The 20,421-nt window shown below is 38.0% G+C and overlaps 1 protein-coding gene across 1 annotated transcript in view; it reads left to right on the plus strand.

Moving 5' to 3' along the window:
- The window catches only part of NELL2 (neural EGFL like 2), a 135,143-nt gene that overhangs the window by 53,033 nt on the left and 61,689 nt on the right, over positions 1 to 20,421 (plus strand). Inside the window, exons 10-13 of the mRNA XM_063396595.1 lie at positions 432 to 523; positions 3,261 to 3,363; positions 6,137 to 6,265; positions 18,788 to 18,913. Coding sequence (XP_063252665.1) covers positions 432 to 523; positions 3,261 to 3,363; positions 6,137 to 6,265; positions 18,788 to 18,913 — 450 coding nt within the window. The remainder of the gene's footprint in view (positions 1 to 431; positions 524 to 3,260; positions 3,364 to 6,136; positions 6,266 to 18,787; positions 18,914 to 20,421) is intronic.

Genomic DNA, 20,421 nt, shown 5'->3' on the forward strand with positions numbered 1-20,421 from the left:
GTGATCACCCTTTGTCATGCAACATTCCTCTTCAAGAAACTAACTTATGAATGCCACTGGCACTGCTCTCACACCTCTGTTTTCCTGTGCACCCCTGAGTTGTGTTGCAGGCAGTCACCTTTCTTGGTGTCACCTGAGATATGTCCCTTCTGCTGTCTCAGTAGCTTTCTGTACTCCAGATTTCTTCAACATCCTTTACCTTTCTCTTTATGTGTACTTTTTGGGGTACTTTATGAGTTTTTTTCTCCTCTAATTTTTTTTCTTATGACATTCAAGAGTTCTGTATATGGGTTTAGAATGTTCTTGCAGCTGGATCAGTCTTTTCATTTTGAAATGCAATTCTCTTTAAGAAAATGTATCAATTCTATAAGCAGTGTGCCAACATGTTTATACAAAATCATTGTGTTTTGTTTTGTTTTTTCCCTCTGAAGCGGTGTGTGTATTTGAAGGCAGAACCTACTTTGAAGGACAAAGAGAAACTGTGTATTCAAGCTCAGGGGACTGTGTTCTGTTTGAGTGCAAGGTAAGAATACTTTTGATGGAATAAAAATTCTTGCATGTTAGAAATATCAAAGTAACGTTGAAAGAAACTTTTGAGATACAGACAGGTGTATCTTAGGAAGTGACAGAAAAGCCATCTAATGGGTCCTGTGTTTATTTTGTCTGAGTTCCACATCAAAATTTTTGCAAATAAATTTACTTTGCATACCTGCAAGCTTTGATGATACAGCCTGACAATCAAGCAGCATTCTTTCTTCCCTAGGTATCGTTCCCAGCATCAGTAATGAAACAGCAGCAGATTACCTTATGTTTCTATCTGCAGTGTTATTGTTCAAAATTATGTGCTCAGATGTAAGGGATACATGAATGTGATGGGGGCATAGTTTGCAATTCAGGATCATTCTTAGAGGAAAAGCTAGACAAAAAGGAAGAAAAAAAGCTGGTACACCAGGTATCTGGTATTTCTAGTGATGGAAATGTGGTGGGGTTGGGGTTTTATTTGTAAACAGAATATGCCTGATGCTGAGTCAGTCTTGCCCTGCTGCATGAATAGAGCTGCTCTTCAGGGCACAAATACACTTCAAGGGCAAAATACACCCCAGGGACAGCTGTGGGTTAAAAATTACAATAACTGCTTCGGTGAGTTGGGTGTTGCCTCTCCAGGGGAGGGATGGGTAAAACCCCTGTCTGGTTAGAGAGCTGCAGGCTGGAGTTGAAAACCTTAACACACATTTCTAGGGCAGAGAAAAAGATGCAAACACCTCCTCTCACCATGCAGCTGTCCATCAGACCACTCTCTGGAAATCTCGTTTTCATACAGTTGTTAAAAGTGTATCTTAAAAAGAGCTAGGAACTCTTGTCTAACTGCTGTTGATTTTAATCTTTATGAGCTTAATTCCTTTAGAAGGAGCTTTGAAACCCTTTTGAGAATGGCAAGGAGAGAAATAATTTTTGGATTCAGCTGTAGGCTTTTTAGGGCTATGAGCTTGTATTTTCAACATGGCACCCAGGACATGAATTCTATCATTAGTCAATGGATATAATTAACAATGATCAAGAGTTGTGTGACGTTGCCTTGTGTTCCTTGCAGCTGGCAGTTGTGATACTGTAAGAAAAAAAAAGCGCCTCTGTTGGCTGGGCTAGTCTGTGTTTTGATGATTAGACTCTGGTAGGCTGCCTCACTGTCTTGGTAGAAGTAGTAAGCAGCAACTTTGGCTGATTGAAATGTTGCTTTTTCAAGGATTGAAGTACACACAGTTTCTGCTGAACTGCCTCATAAATGATAATTCAGAGCTTAAAATCCATATACTGTAAGCTTCATTGGTCAGTTAGGAATTCCTAGATGGACATTATTTTATCACTACCAGGGTTCTCATAAAAGGATATAATTAATTACTTCAAGTCAAGAGGTTTTAATAGGAGTAGCACAGGTACTGGTTTCATGCTTGAAGGCTTATAATGATGGTTTCAAGGCAATGTATGGAATTTTTTCATTTTTTCTGGATGTAATTAAAGGCATCATGTTTTGTTTTTATTGGCATCTGCCATTGTGCATGCTACAGGCAGGCACTTCTCTGCTTGAGTATTATGAATTAGTGAATGAGAAATTATCTTCCAAATTAGAATTTATAAAAGATTAAAATGAAATTCAGCCTACCTTAATTGATGTTATTTCTATCAAAGGTTAATTTAGCTTGTGGGATTGCTGGGTTTTGTTTGTTCTAGTGTACAGCACATCTCTGGTTTGCTTTATTGTATTATAAAATTAGGGCTGATTTCTCTGTCAAGATTGATTAAGGTAAAGTTTGAGCAGTAATTTTGATATTAGCTGTTGTGTACATGTTCATCTTTATATTTCATACTTAAAGAGGATTTAACAGTAAATGCAAGACAAATAATAATAATAATACACATATACATACAATGGCATATGCATTATTTTTGGATGCTTTTCTTGCATGCAGAAATACAGGGTCCTGAGTTCATTGAGGTCCTGTTTTAACCCCATTGCTTATTTTATGGCAGATGCCTCTGAGGAATATGCTACTGTTTGCCTTGTTTTCTTCCTTTGCCCTATCATGAGTGGAGCACTGCAAGAGACATTATTTATGGCCCAAGGGAGCCTAGAGGTGGCACACTGGGTGCAGCCAGGTTGCTAAGGCAAGCGTTTTATGTGGCCATGCTACAGCAATTTCATGTGACCTGGCCTGAGTGCCTGAAGATACTTTGATACCATCTTATGGTATTGTGCACTTCGAGGTGCCTGACCCAAACTTAGCTGAGAAACCCTCTCTTTCCTAATAGGGACTCAGTGGCAGTTTCTTTCAGTGTTACTGCCACAGCAGTGAGATCAGAGATGTTCAAGTTCTGTTTTACTTTCTGTATATATAACGAGCTTCTTTACAGCATTCATTATGGGGACCCTTGACTCTGGAATCCACTGCTTCAGTTTTTGAGAAAAAACTGTAACTCTTTCAGGCATAATGCTAAGAGAAACTTCTGAGGCAAGTTACTTGACAGCAAGGATAAGAGAAGAATGAGAGTTGTTGCCACACTTCTGCTTGCTTGAAAAGGTTTGAGTATAGAAGAGTTCCTGATGCTTTTATCATGCTGTGTTATCCTCTCAAATGTTTTTTGAAGGTACCTGGATTTTAGCCTAGGCATGGGAGTTTTGTACATTATAATGCTGAAACTCCACTAAAGTTATAGCTTCCTTTATTTCTCTCTCACAGTATTAATCAATTACCTCAATTTAACAGGACCACAAAATGCAGCGAATTCCAAAAGACAGCTGTACAGCTTTGAACTGCCCAGAATCTCAACAGATCCCCTTATCTCACAGTTGCTGCAAAGTCTGTAAAGGTAAGGTAATAGCAGATGTATATAAACTCAGTGTAATTTTTCATTTTTGTAGATTAAAAAGAGACTTTTTTTCTGATAATTTTGAATAGGACACTCCTATTCATGATGATCACTGTAAATCTTGGGAAGCTGAATAGATAACAACTGCGCTATGACATCTGGAAATTTTAAAATGTTTAGTAATGTGAATTCTGTGAAAGAAGTTTGTGTTTTATTCCAGCCAAAAATAGGTGGAAAGTCTAAGAAATCCAATATATAGTTAGTGATTTTTCCATCCTTGGGCCGTTTCAGTGTCCAAATTAAATAGACTGGAGAAATATTTGATCCTTACCTAAAGGAGAGAGATGCAAGAAGTGCTGAGTCCTTGGCCCACCCTTTTGATCTTGTGTGACATGAGTATCTTCAAAGCTATTAGCATTTGCATCTTCAGGTGGCTACATCTGTTTCTTCTATAGCTAAATAAGATAAATTGGTACCTGGCATGAAGGATGGTGTTATGCTCTTGGACTGATTTTAGGTATACATCAGAGAAGATTGCAGCTATGAATATTTTTGTGCTACTCAGCACAAACATGAAGGATATGATTAATGACATCAAGCAGGAGGATAAGAAAGTAGAAGAAAAGAACTGAAGAGAAGACAGGTCTTCAAGTCTGTCACAAAAAGGATTTTTTAATGATAATTTTCTACAAAATCTTCAGTAGCTTAGAGAAAAGGATTCTATGTTTCTTGTGCCTGATATAGCTAGAAAATTTTAATATGCCAGTTGAGTGCTTTCTGAATATTTTCAATCCTCCCTGAACAACTAGCTTGGCTTCTCATGAGGTGAGAAGCTTATTCTTTAAACAAGAAGCTTCTGTAGGCTATTATTCCATAGCCATGTGTTTTGTTTATTAATACAGCTGCTGTATGAGTGTTGAGAAGCTTAATAACAATCAGTGTGCAAGCCCTCATGCTTTCTGGATGACATGTATCTTCCTAATTAGTGTCAAAATCTGATGCAATCCAATGCAGGCCAGGAAATCCAGAAATAAGCCTCTTGCTTTTTCATGAACTCAGGATTCAGTGAGGACGGCAGCAAAAAGACAAAAAGTAGATGTTGGCATGGCCAGAGGTTGCTCTTGAGGCACAGACTTCTGCTCTAATCAAGAGTATTGAAGACCCTCTAGCCCAGCTGAAGTGTAGAATATTTTGCTCCTTAGTGTCCTGGATTAGATGCCATCACTGTGGTAGCTGTGGTGAATGATAATATCTAAGTAATGTTACCTAAGCATACCTCTAGGTCAGAGACACAACCTACAGCAGGAGGAAGAAAAACATTAGCCTGTCGTATCACAATCGGTCTGTGGTGTTTCTATCATAACCATGTCACTGGGTCTCAGTACTGAAACATTTTGTCTTTATGGGATCTTCTGCTTCCTTGTCTTTTGCTTCATTCCTGTTGCTTCACACTGTTCCTGAGCTGTCCAAGTCCAAAAGACGTCTTCACCTGACCTTCAAGCATCTCTGCTGCCACTGTCCTGCCTGGGGTCCTTGTTTAACTAAGCTTATGTGAGATTAGGGTTAGAAGCTCTTTCACAGCAAAATATGAAGCAGAAACCAGATGGAATGATAAAACTAATAGTCTTTAGGGCCAAAAAATACTTTTTTTGCTATTTTGCAAGAGGCTTGTGTTGCAGCCTGATGCCCACTTGCATTCTGGAGCTGTTGCTGTTACACCAGTCCTGATCCCCTGAGCCTGGCCCACATTCCCAGGGTCTCTTGTAGTTTTGAAAGAAGAAACTAATTATTGGAAAACACTGCTGCTGCTTCTTCAAATAATGCTTCAGTGAAAGAAGGAAACTTGAAACAAATGAAATTAATGAGAAAACAGGGAAGGAGACAAGCTCCACACCTTTATGTACAGATTTGGAAACTGGAAGCTTCAAGTCAGTTTCTAGAACCAGCTAATGTTGTTCAACAACATTAAATCATTAAATTTCATGAGAGCAAACAGAGGAAATTTTAAAAGAAACCTACTGAGTTGGAAGGTTTAATCTAAATTTTCCAGCCTGGAAAAGAACTTCATAGTATTAAAAATTTATAATTAAGGTGCACTGGAAAATGGCCACACTCAGGAAAAATGGAAAAGAAAAAAATAAGAAAATAAGAAATAGGGATGGCTAATGGGTGAGGTTGAAAGATAAAATTCTCTGTAATGGAAAGAATGATGTAATAAGGGAAGAGTGTTCAGTTAGTGGAGGAAGGGAAGAGATAAGGGGAGAGTACAGCAAAACAAGTCAATGTTTATCAAAGACTTTAGGTTAAATATAGAAGGATTTTACAAATACACCTGGGAACTAAAAGTGCTAAAAGTAATATCACTAGTAAATGAGATGCTGAGTGTCTAAGCTGTTAAGCTCTTTTATAAATGTGCAAACAAACAAACAAAAAAAGAAAATGACAAGAACTATATAATTAAGACATGTCCTGTAAAAGTAATTAACAATGACAAGGAGACAGTAAGGGGATTTAAGCAAGCCTCCTATCCAGCTGCTTCAGATCAGTGCTATAACCTGAAATCAAATTGAAGACCTAGAGACAGTCTGTTCTGGTGGCCTTTACTACTCCTCTCATCCATTTCATGCTTGGTACAATTTATTTTTCTGTATCTCACAGACAACAGAAAGTTATTCTTTGACCTGACTGAGAAAAAGATAGGACTGTCTTTGACAGGTATGTTTTGTAATCCCTGGATTCTTTTTAACCCTCAATCATGCTTGTTTCTGTGCAGGCCATGACTTTTGCACTGAAGGACACGGCTGTATGGAGCACTCTGTGTGCCGAAACCTGGAGGACAGGGCTGTGTGTAGCTGCCGGGATGGCTTCCGAGCCCTCCGGGAGGACAATGCCTACTGCGAAGGTGACACAGCGCCTTGGACACAGGCTTAGCACTTCTCTCTAAATTACTGTGGGATGAGTGTATTAATTCATGAGCTGTCAAAGGGATAGACATAGCCTAGACAATGAATTGGATGTGCAGCATGTTGATCAACTAAAATAATCTCTCCAATTAAGTTCTTTAAAAGAAAATAAAAAAAAAATCTGATTGGCATGGAGGGGACTAGTTAATATGGCTGAGGTCTTGAATTAGATAAATGCTAATTAGAAACAAGGAAAATTTTCCTTTTTTTCATGGTATTCAGATACTTAGGCAATCTAAATTCAACTGTTTGGAAAACATATTAGTGTCTCATTTAGTTTCTCTTTTCACTGCTGCATGCTCCTGTTCTCTCTCCCCAGGAAGTAAGAAATGCTGTAGACTAGATTCCAGATTAGATTCATTATTTGAGTTGCTCTATTGGTATCAGGGAGCAACAAGCTACTTAATCAGAACATATAGATCAGAATCTATATAATCTAGCATCATCAGGTGAAAGGAACCATCTCCAAAGTCCTCTGCACAGTCTCTGTGTCTGTGCTAACTGTTGCTCTGCCTTATGAAAACCCTGATTCTGCAAACACACAATGCCAGTGTGCTGCCAGGCCAATCTTACCATAAAGCTTAGGTGTTGGCAGCAGGATGGGCTTTGACTAATAAGCAGTTCTGTACAGATTAAATTGAAAGTCAAGCATCTGTGGGTAGGTGCACTTTAAGATACTCTGCAGTCCCACCTAATACCTGCATTATTCTCTGGTGATGCACAATAAATGGGATAAATTGAGGCCTTTTAAGATTGTTCCTTTGGCTGAAATCTCCCAAAGTTAATGCCTGCTGCTTGCTTGAGTTGGTATCTGCATTAACATCATGGGGAATGCTCATCTGTAGACTTCCATTTGTGAATTTCTGACTGTTTGTAGGAAAGGAGCATATAATTAATTCAGCTTTATATACATCTCTACTCAATTCTTATGGTAAGCCTTCTGATTTAAGCCAGTTTTGAGAAGCAGAACTAAAAATCTCACAGAAACAAATCTCTTGGCCCTCATCATGTTCCAAGAGGTATCTGACATCAGGACCTGCTGTGCAACTTGTAGCATCAACCACTTTTTATCCCATAGTCTATGGAGACTGCTGTGGCTTAGGCTGTGGATCTGTGTTTCTGGAAAATCATCAGCCATTCCCTATTTGAAAGAGTCACTGGAGCAACGGAGTTACGGCAAATTTAGGGGTTTTAAGAGGTTTTCTTTCCTGCAGCTCTATTGTCACTCTGCCAAATGAAAGCAAAAAAACAAATTACACTTTCTTAGTGATCTCCATGTCTCTCACATTAGAGTCTGTTGCTTTGTGTCTAACTTGTCAGGCATGCCATAAGCAAAAAAAAAAAAACAAAAAAAAAACAAAAAAAAAAAAACCTTTTTTATCTGGATTGAGGGTGAAATGTTTGATGAGGACACAGTAGATTACCATATGTGAGGCTGATGCATTCTTATTATAAGAGGATTTACCATTTTTTGCAATACCTGATTTCAATATGATGATTTTTTGAGAAGATTTCTTGGCCCAATTGTTTCTGTATGGGCAAATGACACTGGTTCTGGGTGGTAATTATGAATCTGCTTAACTTTTTTCAGAGAACATGCATAAGTGAATAAAAGACTGAGACATGTTATTTACATAAAAATATTAATTTTGCTTTTTACATTTGGAGGCATTGAATTGCCACTTGTCCCTGATCCAAGAGCACTTGCTGGAGGTAATGGGAGTAAGTTACACTATGAAGATGTGCCCACATGAGCAAAGCTCAGGAGGTTGGGTGACTCCCCAAGAGGTTCTCCCCGCCAGAGGTGAAGCTGCACAGCCTGGCTTTGCTGCTGGTTCTGTGCCACTGCTGCAGTGTTGGCACCACAGTTGGTCCCGACCTGGCATTGACTGTCCATCCCTGACTGTGAGGGTCATGTGCTGGAAGGATGGGAAATAAGGCTACAAAATAAAAAAAGGGACAGGGGACTGAAATACCCATGTTTCTTCAGAGTTGTGCTTTTATTACTGTATCCCTTTCCTAGTTCAAATGTCTCCTTGAGCAGAGGTGTTTATTTCTGGAAATGGACATTTACTTTTATACTAAACTAACAAACAGCAAAAGACACAATAGCAATAGTGTAACACCGTCTTTTCAGGGTCCTGTGCCTCATCTTGAAAGGCTGAAATGGTCTCAACCTCCTTTTCTCAGGGGATGCCCTTACTTCACTCTGCTATTATTTGGTCTTTAATTGCAAGTGTTGCCAGGTACAGAAATGTCAAGTTAACTCAAAGCCTTTCAGAGAAGGCTTTTTGTAATGGCTAGAGCCCAAAGATATGAGAGCTGTTTCTGCGTTTGCACTGCATGAACTTTAGATATACTGCCAAATTGGGTGTCATTGGCTCTGTGTTAGAGCCAAATTTCACTAAATACAATCCTGATTTGTACTTCAGCACTATCAAAATTGAAAGAATAAACAGAAGTAATGATGCTCCTGTTCACAGAAATTGTCTGTAAGGAGAAGAACAAAAATAAAACCACTTAAAGCTGGTTTCAGTGTGGGTCTGAAAAAGCTGCATAAATCTTACCTGAATAATGGAAGAGTTTGGCTTCTGTCCTAGAATGAACCAGTGCTTTTCCAAAGCTGTGTGATGTCTCTAGATACTTTTATTGTGGATAAGTTTCTGATAATAGTATTTGTTAATATTTACATCACCTTTAGCTTTCCCAGAGTACTGTGCAAAGCAATACTTAAAGAACTGGTACTTCTTAATTTATTGTAAATTTCTTAATTTATGGCATTGTGTGGAATAATGCTGGAAGCCTTTAAAACACTTCTAAATCTATTTTCTGCTGCAGGCTATTATTTGAATTTAGTTTGAGATACTTTGTGGGCAGGTTGCGTATGGATTATGCTGTGTTGCCTAGGTGTAGGTGCTTTTAATACAGCATCTACCTAACATCAACAGCTTACTAAAACAGGTGCTCTGAGGAAGTGTAATTAATTTTTCCCAAAGGCACATCTGCAGTACTCTCACACTGAAGATTACCTTCTGGAATATATTTCAAAGGGTGTTCAGTACCCACTGCTTTTATGACGGTGGAGTTATGCTGAAAAGGCTTTTCAGGATAAAGGTTGCGTCTCTTGGCTACCAAGATAGTCTGATGCATCTAGAGGAGCATATTCCAACTATCTCTGTTCAAAATCTGATTTCAGTTTAGAAGTACTGCCAAGGATTGCTGATTAAATAGAGAGCAGAGGAAGCTCAAGAAGGAAGACAGGAGAATACAGTAGCAGAGACTTAGACAGAACATGGCCTGAGAAAACTGTTATTTACTTCTTTATCTAGAGGATTTTGCCTGATGCAGAGGCTATTTTACATCAGATATCTATTTTTGCTGTGATAGAATTGAATTTCTTTGTAGCAGCCTGTGTGGTGCTGTGGTTTAGGTTTGTGATGTCATTCTCAGTAGTGAAAACAGGAGTACAGTGTGGCTGTTTCTCGGAGATTGGTTTGGCATATGTCTGGTGGCAGTAGCTGGAGAGTAGTTACCTTTGAAAGCTTTTTCTTATTAAACACCCTTCACTTATTAAATGGTCTTTATATCAACTCATGAGTTTTTTCACCCTTTCACTCTTTTTGTTAATCCCTCCTTGCCATTTAAGGGTTCAGCAAGAAAGGAGCTGCTGGGTTAGGGTCAGCCCTCTACACACACAAATTTATACTATGGATGTATGGACCATAATGTTTATTGTTTGATATTTGGAAATTCAGTTGTACCATTTACACAGTATACAACATAGTTAACTTAGAACATTTTTTGTGAAACAATTTTCCATTTATATTCTAATTTATTCTTTTTCCTCAGTAACTCTTCTAGTTTCTCTGCTGTTGTCGTGTTTGTCCCAGTTTCATGTGTAGCAGATGAAATTAGACCAAAGACTGAATGACTTTGTCTGGATTTAAGAATTACATCAACTTCACTGATGATTGTTCCTCGAGGGGAGAAGGTTTTCAGCTGAGAAATCTGCTTTTGACTAAGCTGGCTTGATTTGAATCATTGTCAGTGGAGGGAAGTAAGCAGTCTTAGAGGAGAAATCGCATCTTTCCAGAGATTTCTGGAGCATGTCAGAAATGACACTTGGTTAGACATTATCAGGTGTCCCTTAGCTCACAGTTGTATGTTATTATTCTGTTTGGAAAGATTTACTAATTTATGCCTCTGTATGGTTAAAAATAATAATGCATTATTGAACCCTCTTCTCCAACAATATGAATATTTCACTTCTTCACTTACCTAATTAGTACAATCTGTTGTTAGTCTTGTTAATCTTGTTGGTTTGAACTACTGGATTACAAAAATAAAGTACATTTTCAAAATTAATCTGATGTCCACAAACTGTAGTAAAGAGAAGAAATCCTACAAAAAATAGATAGTTACAATCAAATTGCAGTGGGATATGTGTTGCACTGTATTGGCCAAGAACAGTTACGAACTGCATATTTTTTCTTAAATTAAGTGTAATATTGGGGGAGTGTAAGTAAGAGACTTCCATAATGGAGATAAACCTCAGATTATTAGAATATATTCTGTTAAGTCCTCTGGGTCTTTAATAGACAGTACTAGGCTATTTGCTAGCTTTGTCTTCATGGTATGCACCTTTATTTTTTTTGAGTAAGAGTCCTTCTTAAAAGCTCTACGGTACTGTCAGCTTTGCGAACCTGGGAAGGCTACCCACACTTCACTCTTCAAAGAAAATTGTTTTTTGGAAGTGAAGAGTGTCAGTAGTATCACATATAGCTAAGGAATAAAGATTTCATCTCCATCAGCTGGCCGTGTTTGAGTCAGTACATAGTCATTTGGAATTGGGTTGAGAAACCAATCAAGCAGAAAGAAAAACTTTCACTCCAGGAGGGCAGAATTTTATTTCCAAATTTCTATTAAAAACTAATTAAATGGCATTAATATTAAAATGAAATATTAATATTAAATAATATTAATATAATGTAAATTATTAATATTTTTCTCATCAAAAGCACTAAGTGCCATCTTACTTCCATCATTAGGTTAGCGAGAAATCTTAATATGAAGAATTAGAAAAGCAGTTTTAATGTGTCAGTGTGTTGGAGCAGGACCAGTCTTTCTTGTCTGCCATAGCTTTAATTGAGGATAATAATAAAGTTTATGCCTAACTTAAAGTGCACAAGCAGTATCCCTGACACCAGTTCATAAATTGTGGTTTATACTGAGGTACAGATTGTGCCACCACTTGTAGCAGTGAGATAGTTTGTATGTGTACAAACTGTAGGATGTAATTCAATGTTACTTGATTTTATTTACTTCTACATTAATCATGTTCAGAATGATTCTATCATCCAGCCATAGCTAGGACTGAAAATTATGTTTCTGCAATTAAGAAAAAAAACAAAACAGCTGAAACTAATCCTATGATGGAAGCTTCTTGAAAACTCTTCTAAAATTTGCTACCAGTATCTGGTAAGGAGAGGTTTTATTGCACTGAGAGCAGCCCTTTTTCACTAGCAATAAAAACATATGATATAATTTGTTTTCAGATGAGAAATTAAGGTGAAAGTTTTCATACAAATTAGGTAGACCTGTAAGCAAAAGCGAAAAGAAAATAAAGCCTTAGTTTTGTTCTTATTTTAATTACTTTTGGTACACTTTCCACTGTTAGCTGGGAGATGACTACTGAAAAATCTAGGTGCTTTCACTGTGTGAGAAGTACCCACACCTAAAAGGTTGGGTTTCTTTTGTAACTTTTAAAACCTCAGTCTAAAAGTGTGACGTGTCTGAACAACGCAGAAAGGCTGGATTCCCAAGAGCTGTAACAAAGACACAGAAATGTCTTCCATTAAGGCAAACTGAATTTAAAATTAATAAATATTAAAAATTAAATATTCTTTCATGAAGAGTGCAGAGCAATAGCAGCCACAGTGTTTGTATCTATTATGGTACTTGTAACTGGTTTGGCACAGTTTGAGAGACAGCTGAGTTGTGATATCAGCACTTTTCTGTAAAAGAGGCAGTAATCTGCCAGGTAGCTTTCAAGAATATACTGCATGATTTAGACCCAAATATAGTCTAACCTACACACGGGAGCCTTACCACTGCTTACAGGTGCTGTCTTTACTGCCTTCCAGTAGGGAGTTTTAAAATACATTGGTGCAGTACAATCTGTGCCGTGACTTCCTGAGAAGAACCCAATAGATATTTGTAGTCTCTGAATAAAAATATGAATGCTCCTTGTAACCCTTTTAAAATAGAAGAAAACAAAAACACAATGAGTGACAAGTATTTGAAATTCTTGACATTCACACTTCAAAATGATGAGAAGTTGAAATACTTAAATAAGAAAAGAAAAATGTTGTTTTGCAATTCAGATTTAAAGACCTATTCCTAACTAAGTGCAGTGCTGAAGGGGATCGGATCGTGAGCTGCAGTGCTAGTAAGTTGTTCTGGTTTTTGGAATTGGCTAATTAGTCACATACAACATCCTTTTTATTCTCTGTACGCAGCTGTATCGGGCTAGCTATTTGAAGCCTAAGGAAAGGCCCCCAGGATGCTTTCATGTCTGACAAACAACTATGTATAATTACTTCTTTCATCACATATACACTACTATATGAATGAATTATAAGATATTAAATAGTAAGAAGATGTAGTTTGCCAAATAAAATATTCCATGATGGCAGATATTTGTTTTCAAAATTTTCCTGTGATATGTACCTTTAAAGCTATATGTGTGTGGAGTCCAGTGATGTTTTGACAAGACTGAGATAAAGACTTCAGTTTCTTCCAAGAGTCTCGTATTGAGGAGTAGCTGTTGAACAATATCTCCTACTGCATGTTTTAACAAGGACAGTTTTATCTCAACAGTCTGTCTTCCTTTCCAAAAACTGGGGCAAGTTGAAATAAAAACAACTCTTTTTAACAGTAAAAAAATGATATTTCTGAAACACTCTAATGTTGTATTATGTCCTTGCAAAGCTATATAGAACTTCTGTCAAGGAATGTAGACCTTGAATGACTTTGCTTTTATTTCAAGTATTTTTTTGTCCTGATGGCCTCATCCCAGGCTGCAGGAGGTGGACAGAGAAATCATGAACTTCATCAAAGATCAGAGATTTAAAATAGCATGAAGAGAAAAGTACCAAGATGAGTACAATATGTATGTATTATCTGTGCAGTTTAGTTATGGGCTAGGAAAGAACATGCCCTGTGTGAAGAACCAACAGAATGTATTTTTAGTCTAATTAACACTTTATCAGTCTAGTCAAGATATAACATCTTACTAATTTACTTACAAGAGTGGTAACTAACACCTATAATCCAACTCACCCGGTTTCTCTGCAGGTCTGAAGAGTCTCAATCTTTTCCTGCTTATCTTTGTGTATGAGTCAGGTTGGTAGTGATAAAGCAAAGGGTCTGAAAGGTTTGTTGTGGTCATTGTTACTGGTATTCATCCTTGGGATTCTCAGGAGAGGCCCAGGATTCACAGGAATACAGGGTGCTGATGCCTTTGCACTTACTAGAGGAGCCCTCAGATCAGGATGGAGGTGTGTGAGAGGTGAAAAAGCATTACCCTCCTGAGCAGGTGAATGTGGTGCTTGATTTTTATAGGCTGTGAAGACATCTTGTTTTATTAACATAAAACCCATGAGGATTTTATTTGTTTTATTTTAAATTGTAGGTCTAATCTACTCTGCTCTTGTGTTCAGGGTAATTTTTAATGTGTTTATTAAATCTTTTTTTTATAAATGTAGCTTTTCATGTTCCTGTTCCCTTTCTTCCTGGACAGTTAATGTTATTTGTTGCAAAAAATCCTGCAAGAGTTTTAGCACTTCCCTTAAAACTTGGTAGTGTCTAACACCAGTGATCTCCCTGGCCGCACTTAGGGAGGTATATGGTAGCCAGGGAGATCACTGGTGTTAGACACTATGAGTTTCAAGGTAAATAGCTGGAGACAGGACACTATCCATAAGGGATCCTCAATTTTGGGAGTTGCCTCTTCTCATAACAGCCCTTAATGACTGACTTAGTACCACACTCATTTTTTCTGGCAGGCTTTTGTGATGGATAAAGGCTGTGATGTATAGGGAGGCCTAAGGAGAGACTTTGTTAGTGTGAGGCTTTGGTCAACAATGATTTATAGATTGCAGGTCAAGTTCTGTTCTTATTAATGGGATTGTAAAACATAACTGGGAATTTTACTCTGGGGAAGCAAACTCATTAGGGTGCAGGAGGAAGGGATACAGGGAAACTTTTCTTCAGTTATATATTTTGCATAAATTTTGTTTGAGTGCTTAAGGGAATAAAGAAAGGCAGATTTTCCAGGGGTTTTTTTCTGGTTTTGATGTTTTTGCAAGTATAAATAAATCATTGAAGTGCAGATTCCAAACACTTTTGCACTAACCAGTTTTCCCAGAGGTGCCCCTTTTATCTGTTCCACTGGGAGCAGAGCAGGTTGATGATCTCCATGACTACCCTGTTGTCAGTACATCACAGCTGGTGGCTCAGTATCACATCACAGACTTCAAGCACACAAGTCTTTATTGTTGAATGTGTAGAGCCATTGGAGTGGTGCATTCATCCTATTGAACTGACTTCAGTATCGTAGTGCCTGAGCAGTAATACCTGAATAGGCATTAATATGCTAACTAGGCTTTTTGGCAGAAGGAAATTAAGATAAATGTTGTAGGATTTCTTATATATGGAAATGCGTAAGGTTTTCCGTTCTGCCTTTCTATCTAAGGTTGGCATGCTTGTTTTGGCTAGTGTAGAGTTAATTTTCTTTGTAGTGGCTGGTATGTGGCTGTGTTTTGGATTTGTGCTGAGCACAGGGGTGATAACACAGAGATGTTTTTGTTATTGCTGAGCAGGGCTTACACAGAGCCAAGGCCTCTCCTGCTTCTCCTGCTGCCACACTGGGGAGGACACTGGGGGTGCCTGGGGGGCTGGGAGCAGACACAGCCAGGACAGGTGACCCAGCCTGGCCACAGGGAGATTCCAGACCGTGGGACACACGCTCAGTGCATACAGTGCAGGGAAGGAGGAGGAAGGGAGGACGTTTGGAGTGATGGAGTTTGTCTTCCCCAGTAAGCATTACATGTGATGGGGCCTGCTCTCTTGGAGATGGCTGAGTACCTGCCTGCCATTGGGAAGGAGAGAATTAATTCCTTGTTTTGCTTTGCTTGTGTGTGCTCAGCTTTTTCTTTCTCCATTAAACTGTCTTTATCTCAAACCATGAGTTTTTTGTCTTTTGCCCTTCTGATTCTCCCCCTGATCTCACTGGTTGGAGAGTGAGCAAGCGGTGCTGGGGCTTGGCTGACTAGGCTTACACCATGACAGGTGAATAAAAGGCTATACCAGTATTTTCAACCAGTAAACAGGATAAAAAGGGTTTTATTTTGGTAGCTTTGAAAGACAACAGATGTTGGGCTCATTCCCTACCCTAGTTCAGTACTCCTTGATCTGTAATACCTTAACCTAATGTATATGAAGCTTGCATGTGGAGTGCCAAAGGGGAAATGGAATTGCAGGCTTTTAGTATGGTCGATCTCTGTGTGACTAGTTGTCATTTGACTGTTATTGTACCCTTTTTTGTATTAATTATCTTTATTTAGTGTTAATGTTGCAAATTGTTTGTAAAAGCATCTTCTTATCTACTGTGTATTCATGGTGTAGAGGGTCTTTAGGTGCCAATATAACATAATCTTGTAATAGTAGCAATAACAGAGTTGGGTGGTGAACATTTAAAGAATATGAGCAATATCTTTGCAAATCACTTTGAAGAAAGCAGTCTATCAGATTTGTCCAAATGAACACTTCACAGTTAACCTGAACAATTGGAGCTGGGTAGTTGTGGGGTTTTTTTTTGGTTTTTTCCTTTTTTTTGTTTTGGTTTGTTTGTTTGGTTTTGGTTTTTGGTTTTTTTTTTTTTTTTTTTTTTGGTATCAGTTGAACAAGCAAAGTTTGGAAAAACAAAGGTGATTATAAACAAAACATTTTTCAAAATCTCAATATGTGGTATGTTGGCAAAGGGAAAGCTTTTATTTAGAGCACTTCTAAATTAGAAGGTTTGAATCAAAGGAGCTTTGACTTCAAATTTTCCCTGCAAAATAAAAACCGTTGGCATTTGTGGCCTCCTGTGGCTATTTACCTGCCAAAGCAATCATTATTATAGTTTTCAGAAAGTTCTATTAAATGGTTCTGAGGCTTTGGATTTTTAAGTAGAATTTTCTGAGGGTGCCAGAGCTGGCAGTCTAGGCAGTCTGTTGATGCTGAGAACGTAAGACCTCTAATTACTCGAAGACCAATGTTGTTACTTAAATAGAAGTCAACACAATTAATTTAATATGGAGTTATTAACTGGAATTATGAAAGACACAAGTTGCATCATTTGTTGTAGAGGCTGAGTCATATGTTGTAACTGCTGGCTGCTTTTGTGAATTGCATACTTGTGTTTCTGCAGAACATCTGTAAGTCAGGAGATCTGTGCCCTATTCCACTCTTTTTGCAAAACCAGCTGTGGTAGTCTCAAGATAACTTCACTCTTTTTTGACGTTCTTAGATGACGTCCACAAAATGTGTTTGGAGCCTGAGTGTGCTCACTGTGTTCACTGTAAATGCATGCTAATTTGTGCAAGTATGCATGTACATAAAAACTGTATATTAGCTTTTCCAAACTAGCACCTTAATAGACCTAGGATTCTTTCGTGCCTGCAGAGCTTACAAGGTAAAGAGAAGGAAACCAGCCAGAGTACATCAACCATGAAATTCTTGTGCAGTGGACACTGTTTGGTAGCCAGCCAGCCCCAGCTTCTCCAGCAGAATCCAGTGGGCAGAGGAATTGTGGGAAGTTCTTTTTTTCAAAACTGAATGAAATTAGAACTTATTAGAGGATCACTAATATTCAGTGTGTCACACTGTTTTGTACAGAAAGGCAATTTATCTTCTAAGAATGCAAAGGGGGAAGAAAAGAGCAGTCAATGAGTGCAGTTGGTAAATTCCTGTTGATTTGAAGACACTGGGAACCCAAGAAGAAATGAGGGATAAGCATACAACCTAAGCAGGAGCAAAGTACAGGAGTTAATGATGTTGACATTTGGCATTGCAACATTAAGAAATTAACCCTAATTTGAGTTTATATATACAGTCTTTTGTCTTGAGTTATCATTAGACTCTGCAACAAGATGCTTTTCCATAAAGAGATTTTATTTTCAACACTGAAAGCTATAAACATCATTGAAAACAAGAAAGGAATCAAAACTGATGAGCAGGAAAAGAACCAAGCCAACAATCCTCTCATTTGATTTTTAGTGAACTTTGGTAGCAAGGTTCAGTGACACATTGCATGACAATATAAATAGGTGTACTGAGCATCTCAGTAATGATGTCTGTCATTACTAGTACAGGAACAGTGTGCAGTGTGCTACTGAGCACTTCCAAACTAATACAGCTTTTCTTTTTTGCAGTATAATGATACTATGCAGAAGGTTTTTGTTATTTGTAGTGCTTTCTCTGTCTTCCCATTGAATTATAACCTGATACAAGAAATATGGCTAATTTTGAACCCCAAGAGCACACCAAAGCAAATTACGTTTTGAGTTCCGTGCCTACGGTCATTTATGTTGGGAGTTTGCTCTAGGATCTTACACTACAACAGGTGTTCTTCCCCAACAAGTATTTTATCAATTTGTATTTTGTTCTGTCAGAGCAGATCTTTATATGAATGAGATTATCACACATTCCTTTCAAGTACAGTGTGTAGATGTATCTGTATACATATGTATGTAGATATTTGCAGATAAGTTATATGTATTAAACAGATATATACATATAGCTATATATAAAATAGATATAAACAATAATTTATATGTATATATATATGTGTTTATATATGTGTATATATATGTTACTTATTAACTACTTTATTGTTCTAAGAGAAATTTATACTATTTCAGGGTCTTTTCAGATCTTACCATGTTCCTTACAGTTTCTTCCAAAACAATAGTTCTTCTTAGATCAAAGGCATGTAGTGTGCAGATAGTTGTGTGTTTTGTGAACTGATGACTGAGATGACAGGGTGCAGTGGTGGATGCCATTGCAGTGCCGAGGCCATTGGTCAGTTGTTTGGGACCCTGGGTTTTTTTCCCCCTGTTCTATTTAAAGCATAGGAATAACATCTGAGGCACTTCAAAAGGAAGTATGTAAGCCAGTGTAATCTTCTTGGTAACTCCACTAACAGCTGTTCACAGAAACTCGTGGTGCTTCTCTTGTTTGAATATTTCAAGCAATTTTTTTGAAAGGAGAAAGGCAAAAAGCTTTCCAAAATGCTCTGGTATTTAAGTAACTCTTTCCTCCAGCCCACTACTGATGGAAATGAACAGCAGTGTATCTAGAGGTTGCAAAAATATACTGCTGGATTTGACTCGTGTTCCTCCTTGCCTTGTTCACAGATATCGATGAGTGTGCTGAAGGCCGGCACTACTGTCGTGAGAACACCGTGTGTGTGAATACACCAGGGTCCTTCATGTGTGTCTGCAGAACAGGATACATACGCATTGATGATTATTCATGTACAGGTAAGAGCTGTGCACTTCTGCAAGGAAATAACAGGAGGCTGGTGTTTAGGAGTACTGGTATTATTCTTCTAAAGTTAATCTTTGTTGGAGTCAGAGAACATCTAAATGAAATGTTAAACAGAATAAACACCAAAATCTGGTACAGAAAAGCTAATGCATTTTATAGATTATGCATAGGTCATATTGTTTGCCTGAAATTGTGAAGTAGGCTGGATTGCCTTATGTGTCTGCACGGTTTTGGGTGCTGATGAAAACGGTGATAGGAGGAGACTGAAGAAGAAAATAAGCAAGCAAAAATAATGCTGTTTTACTTGGTTTTCAAGTTCCAAACCAGCACAACTTCTCTTGGAGTATAGTAACTTTTCTACAAACTTTGGATAGCGTTAAATTTGCTACATATTAAGAGTGGCTGTGTCCTCATTCTGAGGACTCCAGGCTTATTTTTCCCAAGTTCAGAGGGCAGGGGTTCTGTTTGCCTTGAACCACTGGACAGCATGGTCAATCTCACACCTGTATCTTCCCTTTTTGCTCTGCTGCCATTGGATGGATGTGTTTGGTTCATAGTGATTTTCTGTCTTCTGCTCTTGTATTGCAATGTGATTTAGGGTTATGGAATGAACACTGGACGTTTAAAACAGCCTTAGGTATCCGATCCAGGCTGACTCTAAGTGTTTCTGTACTTTTTCCTACAACACAGATAAAGAAAATACGAATCAATGATGTGGCATGTTTACTTAGTGAACAACATAGTATCACTATTTTGTGTGCACAGGGTAAAAAAATCAGCTTTTTCTATAAAAGGCTGCATTTTTTTCAGTTAAGCTTTCTTGGAGTTCGTATTATCTAACAGAAATTGGCTAAATGTATGAGAGTATTTGGAATGTGAAGGCAACACGGTGAAGTTCGTTTCCAATTTTGTTCTGTCCATTGTGTCTTGGCGTTTTTAGCATCAATGATATGTCTTGGTACAGAAACAGCTTCTTAATGAACTGGCATGATTTCCTTGCCAGAACATGCACAACACATGGATTTCAAATCACATACATGTGATTTTTGTGAATGCTGTCTTATCTGTACTTGCCATTCCTCTCATACATTGGCAAACACTGTTTTACTGCAGTAAGCCCACTTCTTGAAGGCCCAAGTTATAAAGCCTGCCCACAGCAGGTCCTTTCTGAAGCAACCAGTATGTTTCTGATCATTCTCTTACATTTTCCACACTCTCTGCAGAGTAAAGAAATTGTTTCACTACCCGCTGAGTGTGAATATTTGGATTATTTTAGGACTGACTGTATTTAAAGCCATGTGATACTTTTTTCTGCTTGGCTTGCCTTGGCTTGCTGTTCTAGTTGAACTTTGCAAATGGTAAACCATCACCAACTTCGCAGGGGCATTGGGTGCCTGTAAATATAATAAAGGTAGTTCTTGAGACTCCTCACATTGCATTCTTCATATTTGCTGAAGCATACTGTTATGAAATACAGAGTAAAGAGCTCTAGACAGTCAAA

Source organism: Prinia subflava, chromosome 4, assembly GCF_021018805.1.
Source record: "Prinia subflava isolate CZ2003 ecotype Zambia chromosome 4, Cam_Psub_1.2, whole genome shotgun sequence".
NCBI lineage: Eukaryota > Metazoa > Chordata > Aves > Passeriformes > Cisticolidae > Prinia > Prinia subflava.